Raw genomic sequence first — 19,633 nt, forward strand, 5'->3', positions numbered from 1 at the left:
CGGGGTTTTACGCCCGTTAGAGTGATTCGATTCAAAAGGGATTAGTTTGTGCGGTGGAGGTGGATAAAACTGTGAAGACATCGAACGCAAATACGCAAGGCACACTCGAGAGGGACAGTCACAGGGGAGATATGGGATGTTCACGCCGTGTTCTAGAAATAAGCCTTCTGAGTCAGCACAAGAAGATTAAGGCAGGGTTCACTCCTCCCCACTGAGCTCTCCTGGCACATACACACACTCTTTTTCAATAGAAATACTCACTACCTGCCATTTAAGAAATGTTCTGTCTATGTACAGTATAATCTGAGCTGGACTTACTGTCACATTTCAAATTTGGCTCACCTAGCCTTGTTGCCTGCGTCCATTAGGTCAGCGATGTCTGTGTAGTTGGTGACCGCTAGCTTGGACAGGTCCTCCACGTAGGGGCCGAGTAGTGGATGTTCTCGGACTCTTAGATTTCCTTTGTTCTTTGGGTTGAGCAAATCTCTCACCCGCTCACAGTAAATCTCCATGTAACTGACCTACAAACAATACAATTATCAGTTCAGGTGCCTGATTGCAACATCATAAAGCAGAACAAAGACACTGAATGTGAACCGTTATAATGAAAGGTTAAACAAAGTAAGTATATTACAGTTTATTTTTGCATTTTTACAATATATATATATTTTTTAATTGTTATTAATTATTTAATTAATTTGAGGTTAGAATACTTTTGTTCTCCAAGAAGTGTTCATTCAACTAAATTATACAGCATATTTTAAGATTGTGTGATGTCTGACAATCAGCACAAAAAACAGTCAGGAGAAGGCTGGGAATGGTTCATAATAGACAAACCGGCATAGGAGTCGGAAATGTGGAGAGAGAATAGGGATTACAGATGGCATGGCAGCCCGACACTCACCTCAACTGAGTAGGAGAGCTGGTCTTTGTTGTTGTCCACCTCGATTTTCTCAAATAGATCTTCACACAGCTGAGATGCAAAGAAACATTTTTTTTTACTGCAAATGAACAGTAGGGAATGTATTTGCATATATCGAATATAATTTAGCAATAAAAACGTCATGCAGTAAGATCTAAAGAGCTTCAGCAAATGAGACATAGGCATGTCATATGTTAATAGTGGATCCTGGGTTTTATTACGGCCTGTGTACCCCTTTCTATATCACAGTTTTCCAAAACTAGACTAAAATGGTAATCATGGCTGGACGCACACAGGATAAGGATATTAATCCAATCAATATACAAACAGACAATAAAAGTCATGGACCGGAAACCCATGAGATGGCATCACTGTGGCATTCTAAAAAAACACAACCTTCTCACCTTTGATAACTTTATTAATTTGAGTAATCTTAAATTGTTTTTCAAGTGTGTAAATAACCATGTGTCACCACTGTTGTCTGAATTGGCCATCAGACGTCAGAGCTCTCGTCGGGCAAATACACGAGCCTCCATCAATGGTGATTGTCTTGTTCCAATGCACAAGACATCTTTCGGTCAGTCTGTTTTCTCTGCAAAGGGGGCAAAACTGTGGAACCTCTTGCCCACTAGTCTAAAACTAGAGACTAATGGCAACACTTTTAACAGAGAACTTAAACAACGGCTCAAATCAAGTCAACAGTGCTCACTCAAATAATTTACAACTGGTTTATTGTTTGATCATGCTGCCTTTGTTTTACTCTACGTAGCCTATATATATTGACTCATTATATTGCTGCTCTGTACTCTATTGTATTCTGCATTTTTACTCTTTTAATTATCAGTTTTTTTATCAGTATTTGATCTTGTTTCTGTTTTGTTTAGTTTATTTTGTTGTTTTTAAAAAGCCTCCTGTGGACAGGTGTTGTAAACTAGCATTTATGCTAACACACTGTAAACAATGCATCTGGTTCGTCCAATGACATTGTCATGTCCATGTCCAAATAAAATCTTATATATATATATATATTAATTAGGAACATTTTACAGGGACAAAGCGCCATCTCGTTGCAACAAACGTAAAATGTCAAGTTGCAGTCACAACATTTAAGAGCTGGATCAATTTGGTTTAGAATTAGACTGAATGAATGACACTGTTCTTGTGGTATAAATCGACCAGCAAAAAGAAAGAAAAAAAGAAAGATGTCTTATAGAACAAACCATAGGAATGATTCCCTCCTGCCCCTCCTCTTGCTTGCCCATCATGGTGTAGGATTTGCCCGATCCTGTCTGGCCATAGGCAAAGATGCAAACGTTGTAGCCCTCAAAAGCATGCTGCAGCATTTCCTTGCCAATATCATTAAATACAAGGTTCTGTGATGCAAAGCTTGGGTCTTCCGGCTGTGGGAAAGACAGAGAAATGACTTGAATTGCATATCATTTCAATAAACTTGTGGTATTCCAAATTGACGATACATGTATAATCAAATTTAATTATTATATTTGATGCAAGTTCAAACTCACCGTAGTGTGCGACCAGTAGGAGTAATCAAAACTGAAGGTCTTTGCTGGTTCCTTTGGGGCTTTGGGGTTGGAAATAGCTGTGGGAAGAAGAACAACATCAGTAATGTGGATGATCAAATTTCTTCTGGCCATTTTTAAAAAAACACAAAATGCTACACTTTGGTTTCACATACACACACTTCTATTGGAATGTCTAAATGTACCATATGTGTAACTTCATTTTATATCGTATTTGGCAAATAATAGTTAAAATATTCTGTTCCTCAATCAAAGAACTAACAGTGATATATTTGGAACTGAAAGTCACATTATTGGTATGGACAGATTAGGGGCCATTTTGAGAACTGCAACTGTTTTCCCAAACACACCATCTTTAAATCAGTAAACTCATTGTATTGATCAAGTGCACACACACAAACAATACAGAGTTTGAACATTACCACACGTGGCCTATTCCTAGATTTCCTAGTATAACCCTACGTATAGTATATCCACTATACCTAACCCTTCACCTGTTGTGCGTTTGCAAAAGGCATGATGACAGAATGTTTCCTCACTAACCGGCCTTCCCTATGGTCACACAGACATTTCTTAATGAACAAGAATCTGCAGCCACGCCTGGCATGTCATCCCTCTCAACCATGCTTGCTGGTACCCCTGGGGCTTGTGTTCAAGCTTTCCACACTATGTACTGGATATGTCACAGAGAGAAAGAGAGAGGGAGGGGAGGAGACCAAGTATTTACAGCAGGAAATATGTAGATATCGATACCCTGGTTGTTCCTCAACCCCCCTTCGACAATCTGCACTTTTATTGACTAAAGCTGCTTTGTGTCAGGTGGCCAGTGCAGAGAGTTTGTTTAGGCTAGCTAGACAGACAAATACATACCTCCACCGTTAGTGAAAAAAAGGGAGACTAAAAGTAACGGGTGTGCTCAAGGTCCTAGCAACAATCCAAACAGAGCAACAATAGTAACCAAAGGCAGAGCACAAGGAAATACTGAATCTGCATATCAATACAATATCATATGTGCATTCAGGGCATTTTTCCCCTCTTTACAAGCAAACCAAAATTAAGTCATTAGCTTTTTTTCATGCTAATTATGTGCTCTGCTAATGGGCAAATGAAAGCCAGGTTTGGCACTTGACATGAGGGTGCTTGAGAGGCTTTTGCAGAGAGCCCTCCCTGATGTGTTCAAAAAGGATTTCAGCACACTTATCAATAATGCAGGAGATGTGCAGAGACAGGGATTGCATATCGCCCTCCACAGGTCACATGGTGACACAAAAGCACAGCGTGTCCTCAGAAACCAGAACACTAACTGCTCCATGCTAAATATGTGATGATTATAGAACATGCCATTGCATTGAAACACAAGTAGCAACAACCTAGCACAGGTAAAAACAATGCATTTGTTTGCACCCCCTGCAATTTTCAAACAGGTTGAAGGTGCACAGGCAAAGCAGCGGCTTCCATATTGGGCACGGGAAGAGGATACAGCTAGACAGGTGGCTAAATAAAGCCAAATTTGACCTGCCGCCAAAGGGAAATTGGAGCCACGGTGTGAAGAAACTAATGGGGATATAGGTTGCCAGTGTACCGATTCAACTTTCCTGGAACAATCTACAGTGGCTATTAATGAAAGGGCAGCCAAATACAGTGTCAACGGGGCAACTTTGCAGTAAAAACAGAAAGATGATATAACTGTGCCACACGTGTGGGGCATTTAGGTACAGTGGGATGACAAACAAGCCTTACTGGGAATCACAGTTGTCTTCCAGCAAGACAAACAATGATAGGAGCTTTCTAATCCGAGGCCGTCGGTTTCCTCGCTTCGGTCATGGGCTCTACTCAAAGAAAAGGTGTTTGTCGTGACATGGTGTAGAAATGTATCCAAGCACAGCATGGTAGCAGCTAGTGGGAGGCAGCTCCAAAAAGGTGAATCATGCTCACAATTAGGCATAAGCGTCTCATTGGATTGCCCACTCCATTGCTCTCAGAACAGATAGCTGCATCACCCGTGTGGTCCTGTCATAGCGTCATAAGTGTGGGTCTGTCATGTAAGAGTCTATTTTAAAAAACGCATGAAGGACAAGGTTGCTCTGAAGGACTTGGCGGGCAATGGTAACATGCAGTCTTATTGCTATTGTGCTACATCACAAATCCGTCTCCAAATGTTGTATGTAAACCTAGAGGCACAATGAGGTGAATGTTATCCCTGCCTTCTGAGATTAAGTAGTGTCACATATCCTCATGCAAGATCACTCATATTTTTTTCACCTCAACTGAATGTCAGTCCTTGGGTTCATTTTTTTACACTTGCACCTGTAAGTCACACATAGACACCGAAACAACATGAGTAACACTCATGCACAAATGAAAAACACTAAGGTGTAACTCAGGAATTTTTCAGCTTTTCATTTATAGTAAATATTTCCACCAGAGTCACATCCTGGGCTTAAAATGGCAGACGCATCCTGCTGCCTAATAAACGTCATCACTCTGTCCTTCTAAACCATGGCAACAGGTATAGAAGAGGACCAGACTCTGGTTGCCATAACAACCTCAACTTGGCACCGGAGGGGAGGATGCGGCACATAGCATTCCATTTTCTCTCACATCAAGCTTTCCCCCCCCCCTCACTGCTCTTCAGAAAGTATATAGAATGATTCAAAATCCAGGTTTATGGTCAATTGCAATTATTTATCAAACCATGAATTCAGGATTCTAATCCTATTAAAAGCCTGGGACATGCCGAAGGTATAGTGAGAAAAGCTTTAGGATGTGTAACTAAGACATTAAGCTACTTATCATGTCAGACTCTTTCAAAACAAATCCCAAAAAATGACTTTTACTAACTCCTTTAAAGTATGTTGTAAATTAAACATCTAATGACAGGAATTGTGTGTGAAGGACAGAAGACATATTTGATCTTCTGAACAAATTTTGAATGTTTTTGAGGCACAACTGTTGGTGACACAGAAGGTAGGCACTGATTGGCTGCGTATTAGGCAACACTTAGCAGAAGGTCCGCAGACACACAAGGTTTCAAAATGGAACATTATCAGTAAAAGAACCAAACATCCATTACACAAGCCGATGACATGCAAATCTGTGTAGTAGATATGGGTGTAACAAATACATGTATTCGTACCGAACCGCACAGGCCGTAACGTATCGAACTGCACTGTAACGCAATACATTATTAGGACGTAAATAGCGCCAAGATGATTTAAATATGCCAAATGTACAAGCTTGTTTTGATTGCGGTGTGGAACTTGCACTTTAATTTGGAAAGTATTTTATCTATTGGTTGTTTGCAGCAGTATTTTCTTTTCTATACTGAAAAATACCTATAGGCTGCAATTGTAGGAAATGCTGCACGTAGTTTGTTTTGCATTTTTCCTTTAAATTGAGAACCGTACCATACTGAACCGAACCGTGACTTCAAATCCAAGCGAACAGTGACTTTTGTGTACCGTTAAACCCCTAGTAGTAGACAATGTACGACACACAATTCTCTCAAGATGGAGAAAGTCAGTCAGAGCCTCAAATGTTCAATGCACCGCAACCATCTACTGGGTGGCATATGAGGTTAGTTCAAAAGTTTTAATTGCTTAAAATGCCAAAGCTCTTCATTTTCAGTTCCTGTTGCCCACTATATAGGGCTAATAGGATGCTGGCCCTCCACAGGACCCCTCTATTTCAAGGCAGGGAGGATGCCAGTTAACTAACCACATCCTGCTATCTGAAGAACATCACTCAGCTGGTTGTAGCCGGCAGACATTTTGTGCTCCAGTGTTCAACATGGGGCCTATAATCCAGCCAGGAGGGCAAAGGCAACCCCGCAGTAATTAGGTTGTTAGAAGGTTCTGAGCACCACACAGGGACTGAAAGCTATCACTATTCACCTGAGACGAGCAGCCAAGAGAGGTCTAAAATGGCTGAACGTATCAGGCCCCCTCTTCCAGTAACCCTCTAAGGAGGTGCAAGCTGTTAATTTGAGTTGCCAGTCTGGGAAAATAACAAGGGGATTAGAGCATTAAATAACTGAAATGTAAAATACAAAAAGGAAAACGAATGAAAGAGCTGATTTGGGAATTCGGAGAAATAGTATGTGTGCAGAATTGCGATTACCACGTGTGCTTCTTTTAGCAAGGCCGAGGAATTTTAATAGTATCCCCAGGGACTGTGTGCAGTGTGTGATGTAATAGTTCACTTTTGAATTTTTTTTTTCTATCTTAATTCACAAAATTGAACTCACTTTATTGGGTTACAGAATGCCCTTTTCTACAAAGTAAAAATGTTGGTTAACACAGCGGCAGACAGCCATAAACTGTTGATCTCAACTTATAATAAATGGAATCATAACATCATTAAACTAGAGATATTCATATATAATCTTATAGCTCAACATGACCGTATTCTTCCTTTTTATTTGTGTTGACTTCATTTGGGGTAACAAGGAACCGGACCAAAAATCAAAACAACTCAAGCCTTTCCCCTTAACTTCCTGGCTTTATGCTTTGTGTATGTAAACAGTAGGTATAATTTTGCGTCAGTGAGTTATCTGTTGACTACAACTGCTTTTTATTTGTTTATGTAGTCTATGTTTACACTTTGAGAAATTGACACCATTAAAAGTATACTGAACTAGTACTCATGGATGTAAAAGATAACTATGACTGGGCTAGTATATTAAGAAAACGTTTCATTACATAAGCATATTTACGGATTTTAAGGTGTACTTATCAAACCATTTGAAAAATTCACTCACCAAGGCCTATAAGACCTATGAGCTTAAGGTGAAGAGAGAGAAAGTGTCTGAATGCCTGGACGTTATCTAGTTTTGCCACTGTAAAAAATAGACTACCACCTAAATAAACTAAGAATAAGACAACTTCGATGATATTCTAAACTGCTGTCCAATCTGTAAAATTAGATTAGGCAACTTTTACTTTTTCCAGTTAAATGATAGAACTTGTGACAGATTTACCATGTGGTTCCTTACCGTTGTATGGAAAAGTTGCACAGGTACCGATAAAAAGTTGCTTAAGGAAAGTAAAAAAAAAAACATAAAAAAAGACTTGTATGTTGGCAAACCACCCAACCTTTGGTGACCTTTCCTATCACCAAGTCAACACATAAATCAATACCATCATCACAGCTCTCTAATGCTGTGCATCTTCTCCATACATGAGAAATGCACACCTGTGTCACAGTTTGTCCATGAGCAGTGAAGCAAGGCAGCTGGTTTAAGCCGTGCCGCAGTAGCGTTAATATGGTTGTTAAGTCTTAAATAGGGGACATAACAACTGGATGGGGCACACTCTGGGAAATGATGTGCGAGTTGTATCCAGTGTCTTTGGAAGAGAGTTGTGTGATGGCTCGGTTGCCAGGGCTGCAGCACAGGTGACAGAGTTGTCGCTGGATGCAACTCAAAGCTCAGGGCTAAAAGTAGTGTCTGAGCACTGCCGTGCACATTTGACAAACAGCTGAGCTTGTCGCAACCACAACACAGGACATACAACATCTCCAAAACAGAAATGACATGTGGTATGATTGATTGCCCCTTTGGACTCAGTGCACTTTCCCCTATGCTCGGGACATGCCTTTTCGGCTTTAATTAAAACGTATCCACACATAGCAATTCAACACTCCTTGGATGAGAACTCCTGCCAAAAAAAACAAAAAAAACATGGAACTTTCTGGGCAGGCAGTTTGAGTTGTCATGCCAGGAGACGTGACCCTTCACACTATAATCAAATAAACTCCAACAAACTTTCTGTTTTTGAGAGTATGCATTGTAATCAAAGTAATTAGTCCAAATGTAAAGGAAGTCAATGAGGTCTTACTAACGAATCCCTTGTTTGTCTATAAGAAGGCTGATCACGTCATTTTTCTCTTCCTACTGGGAGAGGGGGGAAAAAAGCACAGGAAGACACCCGAACAATGCACTGAATGCAGGCTATTGCAAATGACAACAGAGCCTGCAAAACACATTAGGTAATCTGTTATGACAAGCCTTTATGTGCCCAGTCCCCTCAATCACAATGACCCTTTTCAGAATTAAACTTCAATGTTTTTTTTCTTTGGAGTGACTGAAGTCAGCTAAATTGTGCATATTATGAACAGCAATTGGACTGAATTGAAAAAAGAAGTGTATTTCACTATTGTTGTAAAGAAAAATACCTTAGAGATATTTGACACAAATTCACTAACTGAATACTTGTAGCATGTAATTAGATTACCGTAATTCCTTACAGCAATTAAACAAGCGGGGTTTTTTCAAACAAATAAACAAGTTAAATGTCGTAAAATAGCCTTTGTTTCATAACCAGAGAATAAAAGGTTTGCTCAGGATGTTGTGTTGCTTACTTTTTACCAACTCCCCATAAGAAAGTGGAGAAAAAAAAGAAGAAGTGATACATCAGGATGGCTTTAGGTGGGGTTACCAGTCAAGCTAGAAAGCAGTGGGAAAGGGCGCAGTCGTGGCCTGGGTGCCAGCTGTTCCAGCTCTGCCTACTGTCTATTTATACAGCAGCAGATGGCAGCTAGTGCTTCGCATGCCGACAGACTGTCAGTGACAGGAAGGAATGGACAGATTTCAGCCGCCCAACCTTTTCCGCTGAACTCGTAGCCAAACCATACATTGCTCCCAGCCCACAGACACTGATAGCTAGCTAGCTGTAAGTGCCTTTCGATATTAGCAGCTCACGCAGAGTCACTGAGTCCAGGATAACAGAGACTAAATGAGAGGCTTCTAGAAGCCACCAGACAAAGAAAACATGCTAAGCCAGCAGGACTCCATTCACAAGCTAAACAAACACAGAACTACAACAAAGAGACGGGGAGATCAGGCAGCCCTCTCAGGTGATGACATGGAGAGTTAAATTCCCGCAAGGCACACCGAACTGGCATGAAATCAGAGCTTAAATAACGATAAACATCCAAATGACATGCCAATGGCTCTCAAGTCTAATGCTTAGTGTATTGAACCAAATTGAGGACACATCCCAAACCTTGTCTAATGAACATATTTGTTGTTTGCACCTCAGTGTTAACACTTACAAAATGAAACCGCTGAAGGAGGCTATGCTCCTTATGGATCAGGTCCAAGGAGGATAGTCTCCTCCTTGCAGGTGCTGCTGCAAAAAGAGGTCAGGACAGGGGGCTTTCCAGACACATCCTGTGTCATGGAAAGCTACAGTAATGCATCCACAGCTTCAGACGCGTCTGGTATTTTCCAGTTTAAAAATAGCATTTAAGGTATTGTCAATTCAAACTTGCCTGTGTCAACTTTTACACAATGAACTTTAGGGAAGTGGGTCTGCATGTGCTGCATTAAAAAACACGGAACTGGAAAGGATCAGCATTCCTTCCACCGTTTACATCTTGTAAACTTCTAAACGGTTATCAACATTACAGGTTATTACGATGGCTTAATGGTGTTCTCATGAACTACTTACAATATGTAATTAAACTTCTCTGCCTCTCGACAGATGTTGATTCCAACTCCAACTATCTGACTTTAAAATTAAAATCTCACAAATATTAGCCATTGATGGCTAAACTGCAAATCATTAACAGTGAAAGCAAATATGAGTAATAATAAAATATGAAACACTGGATTTGCATTATATTGTTATTCTGGTTATCCAAAACATTAGCAAATGTGTTATACATCTTGAATTGTAATTAGACAAGGTGTCAGATTTGTCTCAAAACACTATCATCATATGATCCGGGTAGAATGCTCGAGTGGAGACACCAGTGTAGACCAGGCTGTGCAAACTATGAGAATAAAGAGCCCCTTACATTCACTGCTAACAACAGGCACCCATTTTAAAGAGCAGTGACCTGGATTTCCTCAACTAGCCTATACTGAGAGACCCGCGTCTCGCTTTAAATGCTTTCTAGCTTTATGTAAGCATTGTGACATCACTAACACAACCTCTGGCACATGGGTCAGTGAAATCTCACATATTTTTGTTCAAATAAAAGAATATACGTATTTGTGTGTGTGTATATATATGTATATATCATGCATAACATGTTTGATATGTTCTTTTGGGCCTGAAAACATTAAGGGTAAAAAGTGATTGATGCCTCAAGCTGTCAAATGACCAGCCGCCTTCTATCCACAGTTTTCTCTGTGAAAGATTGAAATGACACTGACATCAGAAGTGTATGTATTTCTGTGAGTGTCTATACCATAGATAGTATATAAAAAGGTCTATACTAAGGCATGAGAGAGCAGAGGATTCTAGTAGCCAACCAGAGCGAGGGCCAGCGGTCAGCTCTCCCGTCTTATTAATTAAGGTTTCAAAAATAATACACTGCCCACCCACCCATCCAACCCCCTTCCCTACTCATGAATAATACAGAATGAGCATCATGCCCACCACCAAGCTGCCTGTGCCTGGACTACAAAGCTTTCCAGTTCTGCCTCTGAATTCAGCCCTTTAGACTGTGGGAGGAAACCAAACAATACAGTGAGGAAAGAGAGCAGTGTCAGTCAGGGCACAAAAAAACTAAACTCTCTTGAATGTGGGAAAGTCCAGCCATTTCACCCAACTTAGGCAGTGAACCAAAGAGTATAGTAGGAGCAAGCCAGGAGTACCATAAAAAGCACACCATTATCTGCTGTTTAGCCCCTGTTTGCATCACCAAGTCATGGATGAATGGTGGTGGATGGGGGCTGCTTTGAGCACAATCTGATGTTCATAGCCAAATGGAAGTAGGAAGTCAGTAAACAAGTCAAATTCAAAATCGATATACTGGCTGCATAGGGTCCTCCTCTAAACATCTACAATGTATGTGCCTTGTGCAGGTTTAAAGCCATTAGCTACCACTGTTCATGACATCTAATTGTTTGGCCTTTACTACAGCCTTTATTTCCACACTCATTATTATTCTGCCCACAACATATGCATGGGCACACACAGAGATCATGCACACACACTTTTGCAATTCTCCCTCCCTTTTGCACAAAAAATAGCTAGTGACCTTTCTGTTATACAGACAATCTCTACAACCCTCAAACTGATTTTGTTTTCAGACATGTTTTGCAGCGTAGGCAGAAACTGCAAGACATTGAAAACACATTGTTACCATATTCAGAATATAATAGCTTTGCATGTTTCTTTAGTTTTAGCTCGGCTACATGCGAATACCACTTCTTAGCTTCCATCAACAGGAGTGACTGAAATCTCATCACCCTTAGCTGGAGGATGCTGCCTCACGCTGTCCTACACGTGACGTGAATAGAGCTTGTGCACGACTCTCACTGTCTCTGCTGCCGTGTCTGCGTTTACATCTCCCCTCCCCCTCTCCAGTCAGCTCCCATCCCATCCTCTCCTCTAATATCCCACATTCTCTCAGCCCCATCACAAGCTGCATAGTAGAATGAGCTACAACAACAACAAAAAGACAATGAGGTAAACAAAACAGAGCAAAGCAGATGCATGGAAACAAAAATAATCGATATAAAAAGGAGAGCATTGAAAGATAACCGCACATTTATCAACGTAGCTAAACTGTTTTGCGAGATCCTTTACTTTTTAAAATAAACTAATTGGCCCCTGGATTTGACAGGTCACTTTATTTTACGTATAAGCGTAGAGATGGGATCATGAGATTTTCACTGAATTCCGTCACTGTTCGTTCATACATCTGTAGCTGATCCTCAGGCCCTGTGATATCATGCCATCAACTCATTTTAGATAATTAAATTGCAAATAGCATGCTAACCTAGAAAAGCTTTAGCAGTTTAACGCATCAAGTACACATAAGCATTCAGCCTACCCCTCGGTATGCCATGCCATGTTGTGATTTCTTACTCTTTGCAAATCACTTATTGATAAAAAAAAACAAAGGATTCAGTATAATGTGCCTTGTCTTAGATCCCAAGGCAGAACGTCAGAGAGAGCATAAGAAACGAGAGCAAGGCCACGTGATATTATGAAAAAGAAAAGTAGAAGAAAAAAGTGAAACGCCTTTATTCCTCCACTCAAGATGTTTTGATCACTCTTGCTGTTGCCTCGACAACCCAGCATAGAAGATGACCACAGAAGATATGACAGCCGAGAGATGCTTGAGTTGAGATAGAAATCCTCACACTCTGATGACTCATAAGATTATTGTCTCTTCTTGGTTGTTATAATGAAAAAAATTCCAAGAATGTGCGAACATTGTCGATATCAACGAGGTTTCAGACCAAATCATTTAACCTAGAGTATAAACATAAACAAGTGCAAGTGGCTTTCTCTTATACAGCTGTTGCGGTGCGGATAGGTAATTTAAAGCCGTCTGAGCTGCACGATTTACGTTCACGCCTTTGGCCTAAAAGTCCCCTGACACAGCATGAACCTGACAACAGACAGACATCTGCCTGTCCTCTCTCCTCATTAGGAGATCAGTCTGGAATGTGCCAGTCTGCTCTCTAAGTAGTGCGGTGTGGGCAAATGTGTGTCGCTCCAAAACAATCTCAGCATGAGCCGGGTGATAAGGAATCTTACACCCTGAGTGTGTGTGTGTGTAGGTGTTTGTACATCTGCAAGGGTCACTGGGATTACGGCAACAGGGCGTGGCAAACCGGGGCAAACCTGTGGATTACTGGTCCTAATCAGGTCAATCGTCTCTTGTCTGCAAAGGGTTCAGCAGCATGATGTAGAGACCATCCCTCATCCAAACCCCTGCTACGCTATCTGACTCCCCCACTTGTCCCGGCACCTCTCTTCTCAGTGACCACGATTCATTCATTGAGATGGGTTGGGTTCATTGTCATGTGTGCTGTAGTGATGATGTCCTCTTAATGTGTAACCGACACTAGAGCCGAGCCGATTCCTCCCTGTGGGGTTCTTCCAAAAGGTCATCATCCACTTAGCTCATCCTGAGAGCGACACTCAGCAAAATTGTATCCGAAAGGTGAAGGTTTGATTGATATGTTGACCTTCTGTTTGTTCTATCAATCTGTCAATTAGTTTACTCTTAGTTTAGGGGATGATATTGTGACACATTCATGCCGTTCTTGAAAGATAGGAGGATAGACTGGGCGGGTGTATTGATTTAATTTTATTTATTTATAAAAAGGACAGCACACAGTCATCAACATTTCACTAAATTCATCAGTTTAAGCCAGATGGCTAACCTTTGACTGTAGTCATTTGGCAGGATGCTTTCAAATCTATGACATGATTAAACTGACAAAACGATGACACCATAAACACAGCACAACAACAAAACAAGAATTTTAAAATACAGGGCAAAAGCCATGCAGAGCAACAAGAAACAGGCGCACAACAATAGAGCTAACTAACATCACTCTTACGGAAATAGTAATAGGGACATTACAACAACCAACAGCGGACATGGCATTACAACATGGCAAAGGCATTACAGCAACCAACAGCTGAAATCTCCCTCAATGGAAAAAATGTATGATTCATATGGGAAATGATCTATCTGAATGCAGGCGTTTTCCACTTAAGTAAATGTAATGCTCTATTAGAGGATCTGTTTGTCTTTCTATCTGCCATATTTGGCCTTACATACATGACTGCTTGCTCACTGGCTGAGGGGCAACATAACACACGGGTTACATAACAAGACAGAGCACCGATCAGGGCCACAATGAAGGCAGACTTTGGGTGTCCTGGTGTTATCCAACATTTGGAGCACCAACACCAACTACTGCAACCATCACGTCACCCCTTTATAATTACATTAGCCCTGGTATGTTTAAGCGCTTCCATTGAAAGAGGCCTTTCCTTGTTTCCAGCCTAGCTGCAGAGGCCTTGGACACATTTCCTGCACACTGGATAATCAATTTGCTGCCCCTCTCTCCTTGACATCCCTCCATGCATTGTAAAAGAGGGAGAGAGAGGGGAGGGAGACAGCATGTCCTGCCCTTGCCCCCAAGCTCTGTCTTTCTCCGTGCTGTTGACACATACACACCGACACGTATGCCCTTGAGTGAGTTACAACAATAAGGGGAGCGTCACAGCCCTGTCCAAACATCTGCCAAAACACCTACAAGCTGACCAAGCAACTCTGTAAAAACAGCCCATTTATGTGATGCTGCTCCCATTTAAATGTAATCCATCAACAAAGACACCGTTACATAAGAATATACAGGCATCATACACAGTGCTGGGATGGCACCAGCATACCATTGATTCTGACTGAAGTGTGCTGTGAAAATTTGACAAAATTGGAAAACCATTGTAACAGATATGAATGAGCCGAGGAAACATCAAGCGAACTAAAAACTATTTCTAGACACCTTTCAAGTTTATTGGGGAGTATTTGATACTCAAGAGTACATCATGAAGTTGCGATGATTCATTGATGCGCTGCCTCTGATAGGAGTTCAAATAAACAAGTCCATCTGTTACAGAATTGAGAAAGTAAACACATCTTTAAAACCAATCATATCACAGCAAGAGAAAACATTTTCTTGTTCAATCAAAGAAATGTTATGAAATCAAAATAATAATTTGACCATTGTATTCTAATGTGGCCGTCCATTTAAACACTTCTTGGCCAAACAATCGTGTAAAATTACTTCAACTATTATTCAAGTTGGATGACTTTGGTAGATTGTGACAAGTCATAAAATATGAGCCGCTATACTGGACGGTCAGATTTTCAAACTGCATGTCAAATCATCATCTCAACTGCATGTGTGAACCTGTGCAGGTTTGAGCCGCTACTGTAGGTAAAGTGCAGCCTCTCAGCATCCAAATAAGAGCAGCATTCTCAGCATGCCATCTGCAATGAAATCCCGGTGAAGAAAGAGTATGGCAGCCTGCCAGCCTCCCTTTCTGCTCTGCAATCTGCCCATGTGATCGGAGGTAGAGTAGGCAGCACTGCAGCCTTCTCCTCTCCTCTCCTCTCCTCTCCTCTCTCCACACACACACACACACACACACACACACACACACACACACACACACACACACACACACACACACACACACACACACACACACACACACACACACACACACACACACACACACACACACACACACACACACACACACACACACACACACACACACACACACACACACACACACACACACACACACACACACACACACACACACACACACACACACACACACACACACACACACACACACACACACACACACACACACACAATTCCACTGCAGTTCTGCAACAAACCACCCGAGTCACCCTCCAGCACCTCCGAGTGACATTGGCATAATGCAAACCCAAGGATATGGAGTAAAAAGAACTGGGGCTTTGACACAAATCTTCTCTTTGGTAGAGTGTGATGGATAAAGGGCAAGGGAGCCATGACTTGATGTTATGGAAGATTCATAAAGGCTCAGTCTAATAAGGCTGAAAAGTCTGACAGACAAAACTCTAGGCAAAGAAGAGAGCCTGCTGGAAGAGCAGGTTTTTGCCAGCGTCACATGCTTTCTTGTTACTGTGTCATTAAATGTTTCCATGCTAAAGTTAGGGAGATTGTGTTCGTCCGCCAGCTGAAATGGGACATAAAGAGCCAGGAGTAAAAGGGGGCAGCCTGCCCTGTGCAGCACAGCACCTGATGACTCACAGTCACAAGTAACCGGGTCGAATCACAAGACTACAAATCACTTATTCTCCTTTTGCTCTCCAAAGTAAATCCATTCATATATTATACCATTATAGCAGTGACGCAGGAGGCATCATTGCAGGTTCTATATAAACAAGTTTTATTTTAAGATTTTTGGGCGTTTTTTGCTTTTATTAGACAGATTTGGAGAGACATAGTTGAAATGGAGCAAAGAGGGGAATGACATACAGAGAACCGACAGGATCAGATTCGTACTGGGTCTGCTGCGATGTGGACAGAGCCTCTAGGGGGACGCTCTAACCACTATACCATGAGCGCCCCCTTAAATAGGTTTAATATGTTCACTAAAAGCTATTCAATGATTAACTCAACGTGCACAATTATCAAATAATTACATTTTACATAATTGTTGCACCATTTTCACACATCCTGCACATATGTTAAAACAAATAATGAGTAAAGCGTGAAGCTGCTGAGCCTGCATATAAAATGTTATCTTTGGGAAGCATGATATCTATACAACATCCATATTCAATCTCGACTCATCACTTGTGAAACTGAAAGATGATCTTGTTTTGTTTTTATTTACACTTACACTAGCCCTTCATAATGTACACCCCACCACTTCAAAGCAGTACATATTTAAAGAAGTAGTTGACTTCTGGTTATTACATTTTATACTTCTTTGAAAGTTGTTTAAAAACGGTTTGTGTGTAGTACAAAATGACATGCACATATCCATTCTGAAACACAGACTGTGTGATGAAGCCTTGTTGAATCGGGGGCACAGGCAGGCCAGGCTGTGTGTGGCGACCCCTGGGTCTCCCAGTATGATCCAAACCAGTGTTTCACAGACAGAGACTCCTAAGGCATGCAGGCCCCATCACAGGAGGAGGAGGAGGAGGAGGAGGAATTTCCCTCTGTAAGCCTTTTATTCTCTTTCAGGCTGTTTGTCCCCAACCGTCCACTATTCAGTTTGCTCATTCTACTGTTCTCAGCTAAGAGCCCTGAAGTTAGCTGACGCGGGAGCATGTGTGGTATACCAAACCTCCTTTAGCAGACAGGCCTGCACACATTTAAGAAGTGGTGTGAGTCTTTCTGTGTACGTGTGCATGCTAGTGAGCTACTTACTTGTAGTGTTGCCTTGCATGTGTATGATACATTTTGAGTCCTTGCCCATCTCCCTGGAGTTGAAGGGTCGAACTCGAACAGCGACTTTTACAGATGCCCCAGACATGTTTGCGGTTCAGGGCTGTCTCCCAGTAAGATTCCTTGAATATCGCTCCTTAAGGAAACACAGAAAAGTACTGTTTGCATCTGCTTGGTAAAAAAAAATGACATTTGCGGTTCAATAGATAAAGCAAGGCTGTGTTGGGTTCCCTATTTGAAAACAGATAAACTGCCAGTGGGCAATAGTGCAGAACCCATGATCTCTGAATTGAAACACAATAAAAGTGCAACCCCTCCCAAATTTAAGGCATAACAGGTTACAACAAATATGGCCGACCAACACCAACACTAACATTTTGTAAACAGCAGCCATGAATGAAGACATTTAACTGTCAAATTAAGGATGCAATGTTATGCAATTAATGTAGGCTATAGATCCACAGTACATGCGTAATAATATTTTGACAATAAAGCATATGCATATTATAATTGGGCTGCATAAACAACACATCAACAATATGCATTTGTTATTCCATAGCTAAACTGTCGATGTGCTTAGCGTCAATCAAAGCTGTAGGCTACATTCTGCACCCGGTGACTATATGCTAAATATCTCATGTTTTTCCATGTCCTTGCAGTCAGCCGTAGCTTACTTGCTAAAGCATACGCCCATGAAATTCTATCTTCCCTATTTGGCGTGGGCTACTGTTCGGACAGTGAGCTAGGCCCGTCTGCTACAGTAACATTTCAATGCAGAAAAAGAGCTCAAATCCTATTCTTCTTCCTACTTTTATTTGTACTATTAATTTCGCCGACGTTAGGAAGTAGGTTAATCCTCCGCTGCTGTGTCTTGTGGGATACTGCAGGGAGTAGTTGCATGGTTATTTTAGCATCGGCACAGACTCGACGCATTGTTTCTTGTGCATGGAAAAGGATTATAGGAATTTAACATTGAATATCAATGGGTGCAGTGTTTCAAATGGTAACTGTAATACTATTTATATTTAATGTAGGCCTATGCTATATTCAAGCCATGAAATGTTACCAGCTGTGACTTCGGCACCTAACGGAAGCAACTAAGCCCCGGGGTGTCTGTTTTACAGATAACTCTCCGACCACAGACAAATGCTGTACTTGTAAACAATATTAGATTATATTCTTAAAATTAGAAATATAAAACTTATCGCAACAATGTGACGGAAATACACTGCACGTATGTGATAACGTTAGCTTTCACAGAAAACTGCTCACCAAACACCTACAACAACTTCCTTGAATATGTGCTGTAACCCTATGCACTGCAGACATTCACAATAAAACAATATTTCAACGTTTTACTTACGTTTGAGAGACTCAGCTAGACAACACCATAGGACAGTGGCGAGAACCAGTACGTTAGCTAGCGCGCGTCAATTATGTTTTTTTTTTTTATCTGAATCCGCGAGCACGAAAACTGTTATCAAGTCCACCTTGGTGAAAAACACCCATCATAGCGGTATCCTTCGCCGGTTGGAGCAGTAAATGTACCGGTGACTCCTTGAATGAGTTTATTGTCCAGTGGAGATACAAGGCGGACGTCTATCTGCACACCAGCGAAAGGAAGAATTGATAGATCGCCTTGATTTACCTAACGGATTACGTCAACTCCCTCTCGGGCACGCCGACTGACAGCCTGACGGGCCAATCAACGACGAGACACCGGTGATTAATATGCCGGATAGCCAATGGAGATGCCTGGAATCGGAAGTTGGTGGGTTCTTTTCTTTTTCCTCTCGTGACGCCACACTGCAGGATTTCTACCCACCGCTCCCCGCACCGCTGTCACCGCAACACTCAGGGTCACCGCAAAGAGCGCCATCTAGCGACAAATGGAGCGTTTTAAAGGGCTTTAAACCCTATGCTTTAAACAGACAAACGGTAACTTTTATTTCAATATCTTCATTTTTTTTGTGTTGGACGCAATTCCGTTTTATTATAAAATCTAACTCGCGGTTTGGTTTTCATTGTGTCAAACTTTGAACATCTTAAAAACCGATTAAAGGGTCATTTTTGTTTTTCGGGATGAACTCATGGACCTAATATAAAGGGATGAGCTGCACCAGTTTTCCCCTTTGTTTTTGGCATAGGCCTACACTTGTTTAAATCTTGCCAATACAAGCAGGACAGTTGCCAAGTTTAAGCCATGTGTTAACAGTAGGGAATGACTAATCCTATACATTTGGGAAACCAAATAAAGACATTATTTCGTATTGCCAGGAACTGGAATAAGTTCATCTGTTCATATTAACCCAAATAATTTTAATAGAAATATGAAAATATGGTTTATGAGAAATTTCAAGTGTAAGCTTAATAAACCCGTTTTAAATTTTTGTATGATGTTTTACTGGAAGTAGCAATTTTGGTGATCATTTTCGTCTTTATTGT

The 19,633-nt window shown here is 41.2% G+C and overlaps 1 protein-coding gene across 8 annotated transcripts in view; it reads right to left on the minus strand.

The window, feature by feature from the left end:
* kif1b (kinesin family member 1B) overlaps positions 1-18,785 on the minus strand; it is a 57,712-nt gene extending 38,927 nt beyond the window's left edge. For 7 of the 8 annotated variants that reach the window (XM_080031371.1, XM_080031369.1, XM_080031367.1 and 4 more), the window contains exons 1-6: positions 18,552-18,785; positions 17,171-17,324; positions 2,446-2,522; positions 2,143-2,322; positions 905-973; positions 343-521 (exon numbers count right to left, since the gene is read on the minus strand). In XM_080031371.1, the coding sequence (XP_079887497.1) occupies positions 343-521; positions 905-973; positions 2,143-2,322; positions 2,446-2,522; positions 17,171-17,276 (611 nt within the window). In that variant the 5' untranslated portion in view covers positions 17,277-17,324; positions 18,552-18,785. The remainder of the gene's footprint in view (positions 1-342; positions 522-904; positions 974-2,142; positions 2,323-2,445; positions 2,523-17,170; positions 17,325-18,551) is intronic. The other variant, XM_080031366.1, reaches the window with a different exon arrangement.
* Between the last annotated feature and the right edge of the window lie 848 nt (positions 18,786-19,633).

Source organism: Ammodytes marinus, assembly GCF_949987685.1.
Source record: "Ammodytes marinus genome assembly, chromosome: 7".
NCBI classification, from domain to species: Eukaryota; Metazoa; Chordata; class Actinopteri; order Uranoscopiformes; family Ammodytidae; genus Ammodytes; species Ammodytes marinus.